Source organism: Thunnus maccoyii, chromosome 12 (assembly GCF_910596095.1).
Source record: "Thunnus maccoyii chromosome 12, fThuMac1.1, whole genome shotgun sequence".
NCBI lineage: Eukaryota > Metazoa > Chordata > Actinopteri > Scombriformes > Scombridae > Thunnus > Thunnus maccoyii.
In genome coordinates this window covers 14489005-14505093 of record NC_056544.1, presented here as the reverse complement: position 1 = coordinate 14505093, position 16089 = coordinate 14489005, and the positions used below count along the sequence as shown (strand labels likewise).

Below are 16089 nucleotides of genomic sequence, written 5' to 3'. Positions count from 1 at the left end.
TTGTATGAGCCGCCATGACCACAGCCATGGACAGGAGAATAAATCAGTGAATCTTTAATGAACCATGTCTTCCCTTTCCCCTGCAGCTATGAGGGCCTCTTCTGTGGTACATTTTGTGGTGTGACTATGGCTTATTAACTGTATTAACCCGGGAACACTTATGGCTGCTACTTCCAATTCCTTCTATTCATTTTTAGCTCGCTCATTAACGTATTAATCTCCAAAAGACCCATAGTGTCACATTGGACCACTATCTCTCCATTAGGAGAGATGAGACTCAGAATGTCTGTGCATCAAAAGGTAGAACAGTACTTTGTCTGTCTGCTTCCGTGAGTTCAGCAGCCTTGTCTGTGTCTTTGGCTAAGTAGGCATAGCCCTTTTGTGCAGATCTGCAAAAATAGACAGGCATATATGGAAGAAGAGATGTTTTATTCTGATATTAAAAAGGCTGGACAAAACTAGAAGTTTTCTTTCATAAAATCTTAAAGGGGTTTAGAGTGGAACATGGGAGGTTTTTTTTAAAAAAAACCTTCCAAGTGCTCCACCTTTGACTGCTGTTGAGATAATATGTCTGGCAAAGGTGTGAGAAGACATTTAAACAAAAGGAGGAGAAAGAAGGTTTTCCATCTCAGAGGAGGAGAAGTAAATGCATAGATAAACACTTCTTGTGATTGGGCCGGAGGGATGTACAGCAAAAAAAAGTGTGAATCATACAGCCATGAAAGTAGAATTCTCTTTTGGTAACAAACACCATCTGTCAGGTGGTGAGCTCATCAAGAAAGTGAAGACACCCCCGGCATTGCTCACATTCTGAAGCTCAGTAGTGAAACCTGTCTATTAGCATGAAGCTATTGGCAATGATTGTTTTACTTTGCCATACTGTCATAGAACATAATTATCTAAATATGACAAGATGGAAAGATTTAAGAGACGATTGGTGTGCTTTTGTTATTATTGAACAGAAGGACAGATATATTAGCTTTTCTCGTATCTCCTTGCATATCCTCTTACCGAAGGAAACAGCTGGCTATGTGTATATAAACCTGACCCCAAGGGAAGTAAACTCTGAACACTATTTCAGATTCACAGCTGCTAGTTTTGTGAACATTTTTTCTCTAGAAGTATGGAATATAGTCATAGATTTCACTCTACACGGACCTACACACACACATACACACACACATTCAAAGATATGGAGAGGTGGGTCTGAATCACACTAGAACGCCTCAATCAGCAGGTTTGGAATTTAAGGCTGAGGGGCACCAGAGTGAAATCTGTGCTCCCCATCCATCAATGCCCACCGTTCCTTGTGTGTCTTTCACTCTCTCACTCACGTACGTACACACACACACACACACACACACACACACACACACACACACACACACACATATTATGGATATGAGTTTATTTTGCAGTTTATATTTTGCTATCCACACAGCTATAGGCCTTGTTTCTCTCACTCCAATTTCCAAAGGACAAGGTTGTATTGTATAAATTATGACCTTGAATCTGACTTTGATACAGCAATTCAACTTTGACATATATCATCCTGATAAGGTTCCAGCATTTCTGGTGTGTTTGTACCTGAATGTGAAAGGCATGGAGAGAACTTCTCTCCAAAGCCTATAAGGCCATAAAGGTGTGCACCAGCTGTTCACCCTGGCAGAGGAAGCACATTCCTAATATGAACGGCTGCTTGGGCAGGATATGGCCAACCTACACCCGTGTTAGCAGGATTACACTGGATCGGCCCCAAGCCCACTACAGCTCACTGCAGTCTGCTGTTGCCGTGGACGCAGCACGCACCTGCCTTTCATGTTGGAAAACTTGCAAGCAAGGAGAGCAGAGTGGAGATTAAGAGAGAAGTGCTGCAAGTTGGGGTCTTAGAGAAGACATAAGGTCATAGTTAGAGGTAAAGGGTCAAGAAAATGGTTTGCAAAAATGAAAACAATGGAGTTTAATACCATAGAGCCAAATGATGTGAAGTTACAGTACAAGAGGCGCAGAGGCATGGAAGCACGGTTAAGACGAGAATAAAAGGTTAAGGATCAGAGAAGACGATTGCAACATACAAAGCTATGATTCAATCTACCGTGAGAGAGCAGGGTTAGAAGGGTGCGTGGGGGATTTGGTCCTTGTATGCTCTGCCAGGCTGAGTAGAAACCAATCTACCCCTCAATCTTCCTATCCTAGGTCCTGGACTGAGCCGAGCCCCTTGGGACTGGCGTGCATAGAGGCCGGCTGGCCAGCAGATGTAGTGGCTGTGTCCCGGTGCGGATATTACCAGTATGACTGCCATTTCCCTTAGCCTTTCATCTGGAGCTCAAGGGGCTGAGAGTGAGCTCCGCAGGGCATAGTAGGGTTGGAGAAGAAGGAAGAAGAGGATCAGAGAGGGCTTTGGCTGGGCAGGAAGATGGTCTGGTTTGCGGATGGATGTGGGAGGAGTGAGTCACTTTTTCACTCAGATATGCAGAGTCATCTATTTTTTTTATCGGACTTTGTGAATAACATTGCATAATTTTCTCAAGACTTGTTTTGACAAAATCTGTGAATGATACTGAGGAATATTAGTATCATTCTTTGTTCTCTATTTAACAAATATGGGGAAAGACACATTTCAAACAGCAATTAGAGGGATAATCCTTTTATTAATATGTACTAAAACCCATTTGTCAGAACTTCAACTACCTGACAGATATTCTGTTTTATTATAATCACTGTATCACAGTTTTTTATTTCCACATTAGCATTTGTGATCAACATTTTCCTGCTGCCCCCTTCCATCCCTGTTTATATCATCTTCCACCATGCCTTTCAGTGGTCTCCTTTTTCTTACTAGCTTGGCATATTCTGCCCTGTGGTTTTTATGGCAGTTTGAGAGCATATTAGCTTCAAGGGCTCCCTAGGCACACAGTCATCAGAGGAGAATGGTTCTCATTAGCCAGCATCATCATTTCCTTTCTAAGCAGTATCGGCGAGGCCTTTATGATTGAGCCTCTCCAGCACACCTTTGGGACCCTGTTTGGGAAGCACTGAGAATCTCTGGTGTGACAACAGGTTATAAACTAGAGGAAGCAGTGGGAGTTACTACCTGGAAGTTAGTGAAACTGATACATAGAACTCGGCATTTTGTATGGTTGCTATGAAGTTTACTAGCAGAGAAACAAGGAATGTTAGTGATTCTGTGCTCTGATAGTGTAGCCACATAGGTCTTAACTACAGAACCACAGAAGGAGCTCTTAATCACTAATATAACAAGAAACCCATATAACATGTGCAGGTTTCCAAGCAGTAAATGACATTTTAAAGATGGTTAAAGTCGGTGTCCAGACTCATAAACTGATCTTTATTTAAAGCTACAAATTCAGCGAATAAGCTATTGTGTGCATAAGACACCACCCTTCCACCCCTGCCGCCAGTCAGGCTTACACTAAATTTTTGGGGTTGTCATTGAGACTAGACTTAGTAAGTACTCAATTAATTTGTGGAATATTTTGTTGCTTGCTACAAGACAGACCTACAGCTGAGACCACTTTGTGATGGTCCTAGTTTATTTGGGCTGCTTTATTAATGCTCATACCCAGGCCTCTCTGCTGGGGGTAGGGATGGGGATTGGATGGGAGAGTGGGGGGTTGTTGCATGAGTGACCCCCTTGACTTTCTTGCCTTGCCTGGAGCCCAACCCTGGCTACTAACACAGAAACTGGCATTCCTGCTGTAACACAGCACTGAGCAAATAAAGACAGACATTCCACTGATATTGAAAAATACAGTAGAAGGATAATCAGGGATGAGTCTGATCCTCTTTGTCTCAGCTTAGCCTGGTATGCAGGTGGAAATACAGACTAGGTGAGGGGAGAAAGCCTGGAAGGACTTTGGGTGGGATTTTTTTTTCCCCCATTGAGGCAGTCTCTCCTGCCTCAAACTCAAAAGATGGGAACTTTTGTTTTAAAGCAAAGCAATAGTCAAAGTGTCTGCCTTAGATAGCAGAAGTGAATTAGCATTGCATGAGTAGTCAGATAATGGAGGTTGGTAGCAATGAGCCAACTTTTGTATTGACTACCTGCAGCACGAGTCGGTGTGTGGGCTTATATATGTGTATGCATCAAAGGGACGTACATGCAAGACAAGTCACTTCATTAAAAGCCTATCCAATTGACCAGCGGTGAGAGCGACAAAGCCCTTCTCCCCTATCCATAATTGATGTGGCAATTAGAGCTGGACCTGGCAGCCCTCAGGACTGGCAGTCCTGAGGGCTGGGAGGGGGCTGACCTCTCATTGCCTTAGCCGATTGTAGAGCAGATAGGAAGGGCCACTGACAGTGTACTAATAGTGCACATTTCTAAGTAATTTGATTCTAAAGCTGCAGTCAGTTATGCAACCAAGAGTTTACATCAAAGTATCTGACTCACCCCCACAAAATCAAACATTTATAACATCACATCACAACTTTTTTCTTTTTTTTCTAACCCACACAGATTTATAAAAACACTTTGAAGTTGAAAAGGCAAGTATTACTTAGATCAGTTAAATTCAGGGGAGGCTGGTCACATGGAGCAACACAAGGCTGCATCCCATTCCCTGCATCTTTCTTTTGTGTGGGCACTGCTGCTGCTTCTCGGTGTCTCAGAGCAGGTAGCACCCTAATGACAGTTTACACACAGTACAGAATGTGAGTTTATGTCTGCATCCTTCACGCTTGTCTGTCTACAAGGACAACCTGACACCTGCCAATGCAATGAGGCATCTGGTGTTTGAGTGTGTGCAGGTGTAGTGTTGGGTGTGTATGATTGAACACTGATATCATCTAAATGAGTGTTCTGGCGGGAAATGTGGTGTGTGTGCCTGTGCAAGATTGAGGAGTTGCACTAGGCCTTCTCTCTTGCATAAAAGCTGTTTTCTCCTCAGGATTCCCCTCCATCTTGAGAATCTGTCACATTGACTGGTGGAGGTCACTGTCCTCCCAGGGCCCCTTTTGCCTATTTGTTTCTGTGTGTATGTGTTTGTGTGTGTGTTTAGGGGAGTAAATCTTAATCCTGCCAAGGAGTTTAATGGTCTAGTACAGCCAAGAATCGCACTGAGCAGATTCCATCGCACTGATCCCTTCTCCGGAGTTGCCATGCTGCTATGCCCGTTGCTAGGCTAGCTGTAGGCTCAGATGTGTACCCCACTGGTGCCCCTGTATTCCTGCCCCTTTCACCCCTTGAGTGGCCTGCCAGAGACCCCGTACCAGTCCTGGATTCCCTATACAGGTTGCCTGTGAACCAGGGGGACAGTTCCCAGAGAAGTGAATTTGTGTGTGTGTGTGTGTGTGTGTGTGTGTGTGTGTGTGTGTGTGTGTGTGTGTGTGTGTGTGTGTGTGTGTCTGTGTGTGTGTGTGTGCGCGTGCACGCAAAATCAGTGTGTTATTTTGAATACAAAATAGGGAGATTAGTCTGAAGGGGTGAGGAGCCCCTGCCTGACATAGCACCACATAAAGAGTGAGTTGTGAACAAAAACAGCAGAGATGGATGGCCAGTAATGAACTGTGTGAATGCATCCTCCCCTTGTCTCCGCCCTCTAACCTTACCCCCCTTTAAAAGAAAGTGTGGGTGAAAAGAGATAAGGAAACGTGTGAGTGCTTGGGAAGGTATATGTCTGTGAACCAGTGAAAGAAAGGACTTAAAAAACACAGAGTGTCAGGACATCCATGGTCCATCACCACCAAGAGCAACATCAGTCTTTTATTTGTCTATAAAGGTCTGATCGGAGGCAGACTGATAGCTCTACAGCTTAGTAATGCTGGCTTTACCCAAGAATAAAAGAGACTTGTCCATATCATTTGGTGTGTATAGAGTTGTGAAGTGGGAGGAGGTATTTTGGGCACTCCTGAATCCAAACAGCACCATTCATTTTTCCCATAGACAGTGTTATGTGACTCACAGTTGGAGCACTTATATGGCTTTTTATCAATCTAACACTTCTACACAGCTATAAAATTAGTTTGGTTTTACTGTTAGTTTTGTTTCCCACTGCAATATCCATTTGAAACAAGGCCAAATAGACTGTCACTACTTTTTAATGCAGCTTTGCACACCTACTCTTATTTATTTAAGGAATCGTTTGTGTTTTAATATAATTTTATGTGAGTCTTTCATGGGTGTATGTTTTTATGTTGTTTGTGAGCCCCTAACCTAAGACAAATTTCTATCATTATGTCATAGACAATGAAGTTTTTTGAATCTTGAGTACAGTTCAGTAACTTGCAAAATAGTCTTATTGAAAAATCAACATGAAAAAGAATCGTGATAAGATCTTGCCTGAAACAAATATATGATATATTTTTGCCATATCACCCACCCCTAGTCTCTATGTTGAGTAAAATTTAGGGTATCATTTGAAAAATTTGAAATGGGAATTCAGAAAAAGGAAAACCTCCAGAACCAGCGGCTCCTCTCACTTCATAACTCTATAGGACTCTTTGTACATGCATTCAAGTTGTGTGTTGTGTGAAAATGTTAATGTTGCAACCACGGAGTAACAGTAGTCACTGAATATATGTGTGGCATAACAGGTTACTTATGCATAGTGTGAACTCTATGTACCAGACTTGTTGAACTTCCTATTGTTGAAACCCAAAAGAAGGCTGGCGAACAGCTTATCCACACAAAATGGTCTAAGTGTAGAAAATTACAAGGGTAAAATCTACAATCATAAAACTTTAAACCATGTGCATATACTAAAAGGGAGGAGTGGAACATTGCACCACATCTGTGTCTCTTCTCTCTCTGCACTTGGGAAACAGAGAGCGTCTTGCTCTCAGAGGGATAGATGGCACGTGGCAAATATCTGGCAAAGGTCACACATCAGTTTGGATCACAGGAGAATGCTCTAGCCCTGATAATGACAGAGACTAATGGTACAAATCATTTTTAGTGACTTCCCTGCATTTGAAAAACGGTGAGCTGGCGCCTACACTCCAAAGACATATTGGCTATTGCATAAAGATCTTGTTTTACAGCAAATAAGGATTGATCTAGCAAATCAACAGGGTCATTATTCAGCTGCTTGACAGGGCTGTCGCAGGAGAAAGAGAGGAACAGTTGGATAAATTGTACTTCTGTTGTCTCTGAGGCATGCTCACAAGTCATGAACTTATGGAGGAGCCAAGCACACACTATGACGAGGAGTGACTAACTAATCACATTAATGCCCCACTTCTTATTCAGACACCATGGCAGTTTGTGTGTGTGCATACATATGTACATGCACCATAAGCATGCGTAAATCTTTGCGTCTGTGTGCAGGGTTACACTCATGTGTCTGCCTGTGTGAGTGGTAAAAAAAAAAATGTGTCAAAGGTCACCTCTCTTAATGAAACATCGCCGTGAGGCAGATCCAGTGGCCTTGTCAAAACCCAGACCCACAAACTGCTTTACAATTCCCCCTGTATCCGTCTCCCATCAACCGCTTAGCAGGGAGAAGAACCTCAAGGTCAAGGCAGGGGTGTGAGCCAAGAGAGTGGAAGATGGTGAGAATGAGAGAGGAGGAGTAAAGTTACTGACCTCCACCCACCTCACCATACTCCCTCATTGTGCCATAAATCAAACCTCCGCCTTCTGACCGTCTTTTTAATTGTACACAGCAGGAAGAGAAGCAAAAGACTGCCACAGGTGCTTTAAAAGCCATGATAAACATGTCAAAAGTCTTCCATCTACACATGCAGCTTCTGTGTAGGGTTAAGTTACACTGTTCAACAGCAGGCTACACTGTAATTAGGGTGAGAAGCTACAATAGGCAATTTTGGGTAGATTTTAACTCAGTAAAACTGAAAAAAATGACCTCAATTGAATTGAATAGGGCACAGATCTATGTTTGTAATGGCTACAAGTCAGTGCTTAGTCTGGAAAAGCTGCCTTGTCATCTTGATAGCATATAGTGTGACAACTTGCTAAGCCTCAGTATACAGTAGCACCATTCCTCATTGGATTACAGCTCTGCAGCTAGTGTTCAGCCAAGAGTCCCATGCAGGCTTGCACAACACACAAATGCACACACACACGTACACGCACACACACACAGTCAGACATGCTCAACACATTGTGTGGCCTGAGTTCCTTGGGTTAACACTTTGGATTTGTCCTGTGGTAAACTTTTTGCCCTTTTGTCCCAGTGTATGAGTATGCTTTTGTGCATCCATGTGTGTTGTGTGCATTCGTACTGTATGTGTGTATTATTGTTTACAGGAAAAGACAGACTAAATCTTATCAGTTAAAGACAGAATGAGAATTGTTTGGGAACAGTTTGCTTCTTCCCTTCACATAGGTTTGAAGATTTTAATATGTGCTGGCAAACAAAAACAAAAAAACACAGAGGAAAAGAGGAAAGGAAAGAGAGAGCAGCAGTAGAAAAATGGCATGGTTGCCCAGAGAACCATCATGCAATTTTCTGTCCCTCAGAATTTTTCCAAAGAAATGATGGCCAAGACGTTTGTTATTCCTCCCACTCACCTTCCAACCCTATTCCTCCCTTCTTCTCTCCGTCCCCTCCCATCCATCCTTCCCCTTGGCCAGAGCCCGAGGTCCACCTCTTCTTCAGTGCTGTGGCCAAGCTTGTTAGAAACAGCTGTTGTTGCTCCGTGGCCAGTGGGAAATGGAGGCTCCTCCAAAGACACAATCTGCCCATCTGGAGAGGCATTAGTGGCAAAGGACACTATGAACCATTTCTCACACACTTAGCCAAATCAGAGGTCAACAAGATGGCAGAAGACAGAACAGTCCTTTTTAACAAGTGATACAGGATTGGGTTGAGCTTTGTTGCTCCTATGTATGTATGTAGTTATAAAGGTTCTACAGTCACTGTATATCAGTGTTAGATGTTCAAAGACTAGAGCTCTGCTACCCAGCTGACATGATCCCCCATCCTCTTCCTCTCCATGACCCTGTCTAACACAGGCTTTAGTGACAAATGAAAGCTACCACAATTCATTTGCTCAATATTGGACCCACGCCCACACACTCACACACACACACACACACACACACACACACACACGCACACATTCATACACTTCTTCCCAGACATGAGGTCTGTGGTCATGTTCAGATCTCAGAAATCCGGTCATATTTTTTTTCTGGTTTCTGTTTTTGTTCTTCTCTGTCACTGTTTGTTGCCTATTATAAAGCTTTTTATCAATCAAAACACATTTGTCTTTTACTGGTGCAGAACATATGTCATCGACTGTTGTTGTAATGCGAGAAGTATGTCTATGTGCCATCGCATACCCTTGAAGTCGTCTGACATGATTGATTCCATCTGCCTTGATACAAGTGACGATGGATATTCATCCTCATTCTGAAAAGTCAAACTAACTGTTTTTCTCTTCTTACCCTCTACGTCATCCTTCACTCCCTCCCACCCTCTGCTTTTCTGTCTTGCTTGTTCTCCCTTCTTTTCCCCCCACCATATTTGGGGGATTTACACATGAGCCAGCTTATGAGGCAAGGCTTATCTGCTAACATTGTCTCATTATGACAACAACATCACATTCCATTATCCTCCAGGCCTCCTGGTTTTTCATTTCTTTGTGCCTCAAGTTGTTGCATGCTTTTAAGGACTTAACTATTTCATTACACCTCTCTTTCTCAAGTTGGTGTTCCCCTATATAACCTTCAATAATTTAATGTTTTTTTTCAACTGTTGCCAGGTGGTATTGCTGAAAATGCTATCATTATAAACCTTTCAATATTATGTGATTTCAAAATGTATCAAAATACAGTCTATTTCTGATATTTTTCTGAGATAAAAAGGAGACCAGACATATGAAATATCATGAAAAACATATTTGTTGGAAATTTAAACTGACATACAACACACAATTACTGGTCTATATCAGTTATTGAGTTAAAAACTCTTTCCTTGACATAAAAAGGTTCGAGTGTTTCCCACATATTTGCAGTAAATCTGCCAAAATAATAATAATCGTTTAAAGATTTTATGTCGTTTAAAACTAAGTTCTTCAAGATAAATATGACACAATATATTATTACATTTCATCATAAAATGATGACTATGTTGTTAAATTTTAACTGCACCTGTCAATGGCAGAGCTCTGTTTTGTAGCGCTTTGCTGTCTTGCTGCATTTTTTTACCAAAGCTTTACTGCTATCATCTTTAAAAATGGTTTAAAACATATTTATAGTGTTCAAAATATTTCCAACAAATCTACAACTGATGCAACATTGATCTACTCATCAAATTTTGGGCTGCTTATTTGTGTCCCAATCACAACAGCAGCGACACATAAAGCAGAGGAGCTCAGGTGTTCTTTTCCCCACTCATGTTCTAGGTCTTTTCCAGGTTCTCATCTTGGTCAAATGTGCCCAGAATAGCTTTTCAGGGCATGTGTACTGTGGTGTGAAATTGGCACATCAGTCGCTACTTTGATGGGCATTTAAAAGTGGATAAATTATGCATTTTTTTCTTGCGCCTCTTTTGTGCTCCTCCCAGCTGGTGGCTCACTAGATAACCAGTTTAGGCTTTGCCTGAAAATGGACTTGGGTAGTTTATTGAGTATTGACTATCAGCCTTGTAACTTAATTTTATTGCATCCAGTTTTGTTTTATATCAAAGTTCACAAAGCATTCCAACACCATGCATTCTTGAATGGCCACCTTACATGAAAAATACACTTTAAAGGGCCAGTGTGTAAGATTTAGTGGCATCTAGTGAGCGGACTCGTCAGAAATGGAATAAAATATTCATACGTATGTTTTAAATAGTGTACGATCCCATGTAAATCAGAATTGTTGTGTTTTCGTAACCTTAGAATGAGTCCTTTGTATCTACATAGGGAGCGGGTCCTCCTCCATGGAGGCTGCCATGTTGTACCGCCATGTTTCTAAAGTAGCCCAGAATGTACAAGCCAAACACTTGTTTTAGAGAGGACCTTTTGTGTTTTTTTCGCGAGTTTCGCAGCCACCTTAGGTTCTCCTACACGCTTGGAAGGGGAGGGTGAGGGGAGGGGTATTCAGTTGATTGCAATCTGCAACCTCACCACTTGATGCCACTAAATCTTACACACTGGTCCTTTAAACTAGTTGGCAGGACTGTTGTCTGTGCTGTAATTGCTTGTTCTGGCAAGGACCTGCGCCATTAATTAGCCAGTTGGTTAGCCTGCAGTGGAGTGGTATTTGTGTGTTGGCTCGTTCAAACGCTGGTTTCTGACATCTCCCTGATGAGATGCAAGCCATTTCCATTGAAACAATAACAGCAATCTGATTTGGGATAAATGATGTCTTTGTCTATTGTCTACTGGAACAACAAAAAACATTGGCACTGGAAACACTTCTCCCTCTCTTTCTGAAGCCCTGCCTAGGCCTATTCACACATGCATACACATGCACGCATACAAACCCAAGTGCACAGTAGGGATGGGTTGATAATGCATTCTCAGTTCTAGGAAAGAATGTATTCTTACAAATTCGACCATGCCAGGTGTGAAAGGAAAAAACTCATATTGGATGAAAGCTTGAAAAGAGCAATAATTTTTGTTCTTTTATGACAGTGAATTAAGTTAGGTATTCAAAGCTCTTATGTGGTATGCTATGAATTTTGGTGTTTTTTATGTGTACAATATCTAGCTTATCACACACCTGGCTTTCAAGTTGTTTGACAGTGAAGTTGCTGCACAGAGGACACTGTAACTATCTTAAATTAGAAAGCAGAGTTTCAGACAGACCGGTCTGTACCCACACATTGATGCTGGGATCATTGCAAACTTGACCTGATTTTATGACAGTGACAGCTTAAACTGTTTTGACACTTGGCTCTGGCACTCCCATAACTAGTTTACCCCCTACTACAACACACACAGTCATTCTGTCCTTCAACGCACACAGTCATGCTATCCTTCACCCCTCACACACAGCTTGCAGAGCCCTAAACTCCTACACATGAGCGACTGGGAGTGTGTAATGTACCTGCTGTGCTGAGAGTGATAATCTGTTTCTCATCCACTGATATGCGTAGTTGGGCTGGGTTGGGTCGGACTGGGCTGGGATCCATAGAGAGAAGTGGAAAGAGAAATGGCTAATGAGCAGAAGGAATTCATTTCTTTCCGATTTTATTGTGTGTGTAATTTTATGTGTGTGTGTTTGCGAGGCCTGTGATAAAAAGGGTGCTTAATGTCTGCCCTACCCTCATCAGGCTGATTTATCTCTGATTGGCTGTAATGACACCGTGAGGGCTTGTCCATCATCTGCCCCTGGAGATTAGACAGCCAGTCAGTCCTCCATCATGATGTGTGTGTGGAGATGGCGGTGGAGGTTCAATTTTCATTTCACTGTGTCCCTGTGGGGCAGAAAAATCATAGTATACTCTGGCACACGTTTGATGTGTGTAGTTGTGAGACAAAAGGGTATGAAAGTGAGTTGGTAGCCGTGGAGTAATACAGTGCCACTGTAAATACATTTTATATAAAGCCCTTCTGTAAAGTGATTTGAAAGACAAGTTGCATTTTTCAATTTTTTAAAGCACTCTTCAAAACTAATTATGCGAGCTTTCGACTGAAACAGCCGCAGCTGTGCTTCTTCTGATGTACATATGAACTCGCTCTAACTGTAACAGACATAATTATAGAGCATTTTTAGATCTGATTGTTTTTGAAAACCCTTGGAATGAGGTGATGGGGATGGTGATTAGATGATGATGAGTCCCTAATGTACAATTTTACAAGCCCAAAGCAGTTTACCGTGATTACTGTGATGAGCCAAAACATTCATCTCTCTGTTTCTGTCTCTTACAGCACATACAGATGTCTCCAGTGAAAGAAAGTCCAACGGGAGACAGCCTGGAGGTGACAGCCCATATGAGAGCCCTGTCAAGCCCCCCTCAGTGAGGGTGATAGGGGGCTCTCCATCTGCCATCTGGGCGCAACCCTGGAGCCTCGCACTGCTTCTCGCTGCACTTTGCTTCCAGTGGACCCTGTTCTGATGCCAGCACCCTCTGTGAAATCGCCCTCACCTCCTGCCCCTTTAGGAGCCACATACATGCACATTGACACTCATACCATATACATATCTCACATAATATCCTTACTCTTGTCCTACAACGTACATGGATGGATGATAATGATGGAAATGGAAAGCTGGACAGGATTCTGGAAGAGAAGAGGACAACGTTGTAGGAGACTGTAGACAGGGGGCTCTTGCAGGAACTTGGGGGTGATCCCTTGCACACTCATCTACAAAGATTAGCCCTGCTGCTTCTAGGCTGCTCTGTATACGATATGGGCTAGACATGTGTGTATACACACACCAGTACAGCCCTACCACTCTATGCTTTACTCACAAAAACACGCCCTTTGTGGTTCACAACGGGACTGCATCATTCTGATTTTTCTTAAAAACGCTTCCACATTAACTGATTTACATAGACACTTTTTACATATACAAATATAGCCATATTCTTTTTCTGCTGCTTGTTTTTTTTTTTTTTTTTACTTATCTTTTCAGGCTAGAACTTCATCATAACCACTGCACCAGTTGTCAGCCAGGCAGAAGTATTCAGCTCATTTGAAAACTCTACTCATTTTCTTTTTGAGGATTAAGGAATGCATGATAGATTGATAAATCAATCCCAGGTGCCTGGCCCAGAACAGCAGATTTGATATACTCTAATGACTGTGTACCTCAGCACGGATTAGAATGTAATGAGTTCCCAGGTAGAGCACCGGCACACTTGCACAGATGAACACACTGTGCAGGCAAACTAGGTGTGTATAGTATGTAACTGTATATAGGTGGAAAGATTTGATGGCGTGTATGAGGTTCTAATTCAACAAAAGGCTCTTAACTGATTTAGCTGAATGCGTTCTTCTTTTCTTTTCCCTATGCTATGAATGGACTGTGCTTGTCTGCTCCATACAGCATCGAAAACAATGCAAAAAAAGAAAAGGATTTCATTTCTATAACAAATAAACCAGGAATGAACACAATTTTCCAACCCCAAGCCTATGACATAAATGGACAAATTTTGGACGTTTGAACAAAGTCTGTACATTGTTGATTTTACTAATGTTTATTGTGCATCTAGTTTTGTGTGTTTGCTTGTTGAATTGCACATTAATGCATGTATAACCTACCAAGTTATCAAAATTGTTGCGATAGGATCAGGCCTTTTGTTCAGCAAAGCATCTAAAAATACATATGTTTTAAATCATTTACCATAATATCTCACTGATGAAATGTCATCAGGTTTTATTTTTTCTCTCTTAAATGATGCTTTGAAACTTACGAACAAGAGGACTTTGGGCTGCAGATCCCACACATGCTGAATAAAATATCATTTAACACACAAAAAAACAACACATAGAGCAAGTTTTACGATATTGGATGCATCAATAGTTTGATCCAGTACAGTGGTAGCCATTGTGTAAGCCAATCTTAATGGATTTATCATGTATTTGTTGAAAAAACATGTTTTTTTTTCTCTGTAACATTTCTTGGGAGAACCAAATAAGCTCTAATGTCTCTCCACCCACTCTTAAGCAGACCATTCCTTGAAAATCCAACAGATAATTATGTTTTAAATAATTCCTCATGTGGATGAAGCAAAGTGAAGCAATAGCTGAACAAACAAACTGTGTGGCTTTTACAATGGCTTCCTCTGTACACCTGATTGCTTTCTTGTGTAGATGGTGTATTGGTGGTACAGCAGATAGTACCTGTGTGAATGATGATAATGAATGTATGTATGGTCAATGCTATGCAGATACAGTATTAAAGCTGAAAATGCCTAAAAGCTACACAGATACAGTATCTAAGCTAAAATAGGTCTGTACACTCACAGGCTGATATGGGTCTATGAGCAGTGATATACCTCTACCATTAACAAGCCTTTAATGTAAACAACTTTTTCTCTCCCTACTGACAAGTGATTGACCATTAGCTCTCCATAACACTGGAAGATGGATGACCAGTCTAGTTAAACCACATGCAAGTACATCCTGCAGTTAATGAAGAAGGGAGATCTCTATATTCATATAATGTATTGGCAGTTTAAATGTGTCGCATTTTGTTTTGTAACCATTATTTGTTTTCATATGATTTCCTCCATGTATGTGTTTTTTCCTGACTGGCGTTCATTGCACCCACAGATCACTTACTGCTCTATACCCTCGCATGTGTATAAATGTACATATTTTAAGTCACTTGCCATTTGTTTTGTGTCTCATTTCTTTTTTCATAGTATGATACAGTGTAGCTGAGCTCTATTGAATGTGCTCTGCTTCTTTGCTGGTCTCGATAGCCTCACCTTAAAAAAATATCAGTCATCAAAGACATTGATAAACAATAGAGATGTGCTTAAAGCTAAATAAATATGAAGGGAAAAATAGATGCAGCAGAGGCAGAGATATCTTATTTTTTATTCAACACATTCTTCTTTCTTGTCAAAACATGGCACCCATATCAACTGCCAACAGTTCAGAGTTTTAGGTTTGTTATGCTAGTAGCAGCTAATGTAGCCTTAAGTCAATAACCTCAAACCGAGATGAGGAGATGGCTACAGAAGTCTGGTAAGCTCACTCAACTCCACAATCGACAATTTTTTTCATCTTCATTCCTATCAGTACATAAAGTTTGGTGACCTCATGTAATTATTGGCATACAGCAGCTCCACCCAACTCCAATCTGAGCAGAGGTCTAATCAGCCGAAGTAATTGAACACACCTGTGTGGGTGTGTAGGGTCGTAAATATTACACAATTCACTCTGCCCCTGTCTTCAAAAAGGAATATCACACACTGAGGCCATTATGTACTTTAAAACGAACAGTTTGACATTTTGGAAATGCTTATTCGCTGTCTTTGTGGCACTTTAATGAGAAGATTGATGACGCTCTCACACATAAGAGGAGTAACAATCATCCGATCTCTAAAGAAAGCGAATAAGCATATTTCCCAAAATGTCAAACCATTCCTTTAATTGCTATTTAATGTTTAACTTGCTTTTGCTTGCTTCCGGTCCAGTTCAGTCTCCAAGTCCCTCACACCACTGTTTCACTGACCATACTTGCAGCTGGTCGGGAATTATGATGGTGTAGGCAGG

The 16089-nt window shown here is 41.6% G+C and overlaps 1 protein-coding gene across 5 annotated transcripts in view; it reads left to right on the top strand.

The window, feature by feature from the left end:
- gpc5c (glypican 5c) overlaps window positions 1–15192 on the top strand; it is a 122030-nt gene extending 106838 nt beyond the window's left edge. For all 5 annotated transcript variants that reach the window (XM_042427442.1, XM_042427441.1, XM_042427440.1 and 2 more), the window contains one exon: window positions 12787–15192. In XM_042427442.1, the coding sequence (XP_042283376.1) occupies window positions 12787–12974 (188 nt within the window). In that variant the 3' untranslated portion in view covers window positions 12975–15192. The remainder of the gene's footprint in view (window positions 1–12786) is intronic.
- Window positions 15193–16089: the final 897 nt, after the last annotated feature.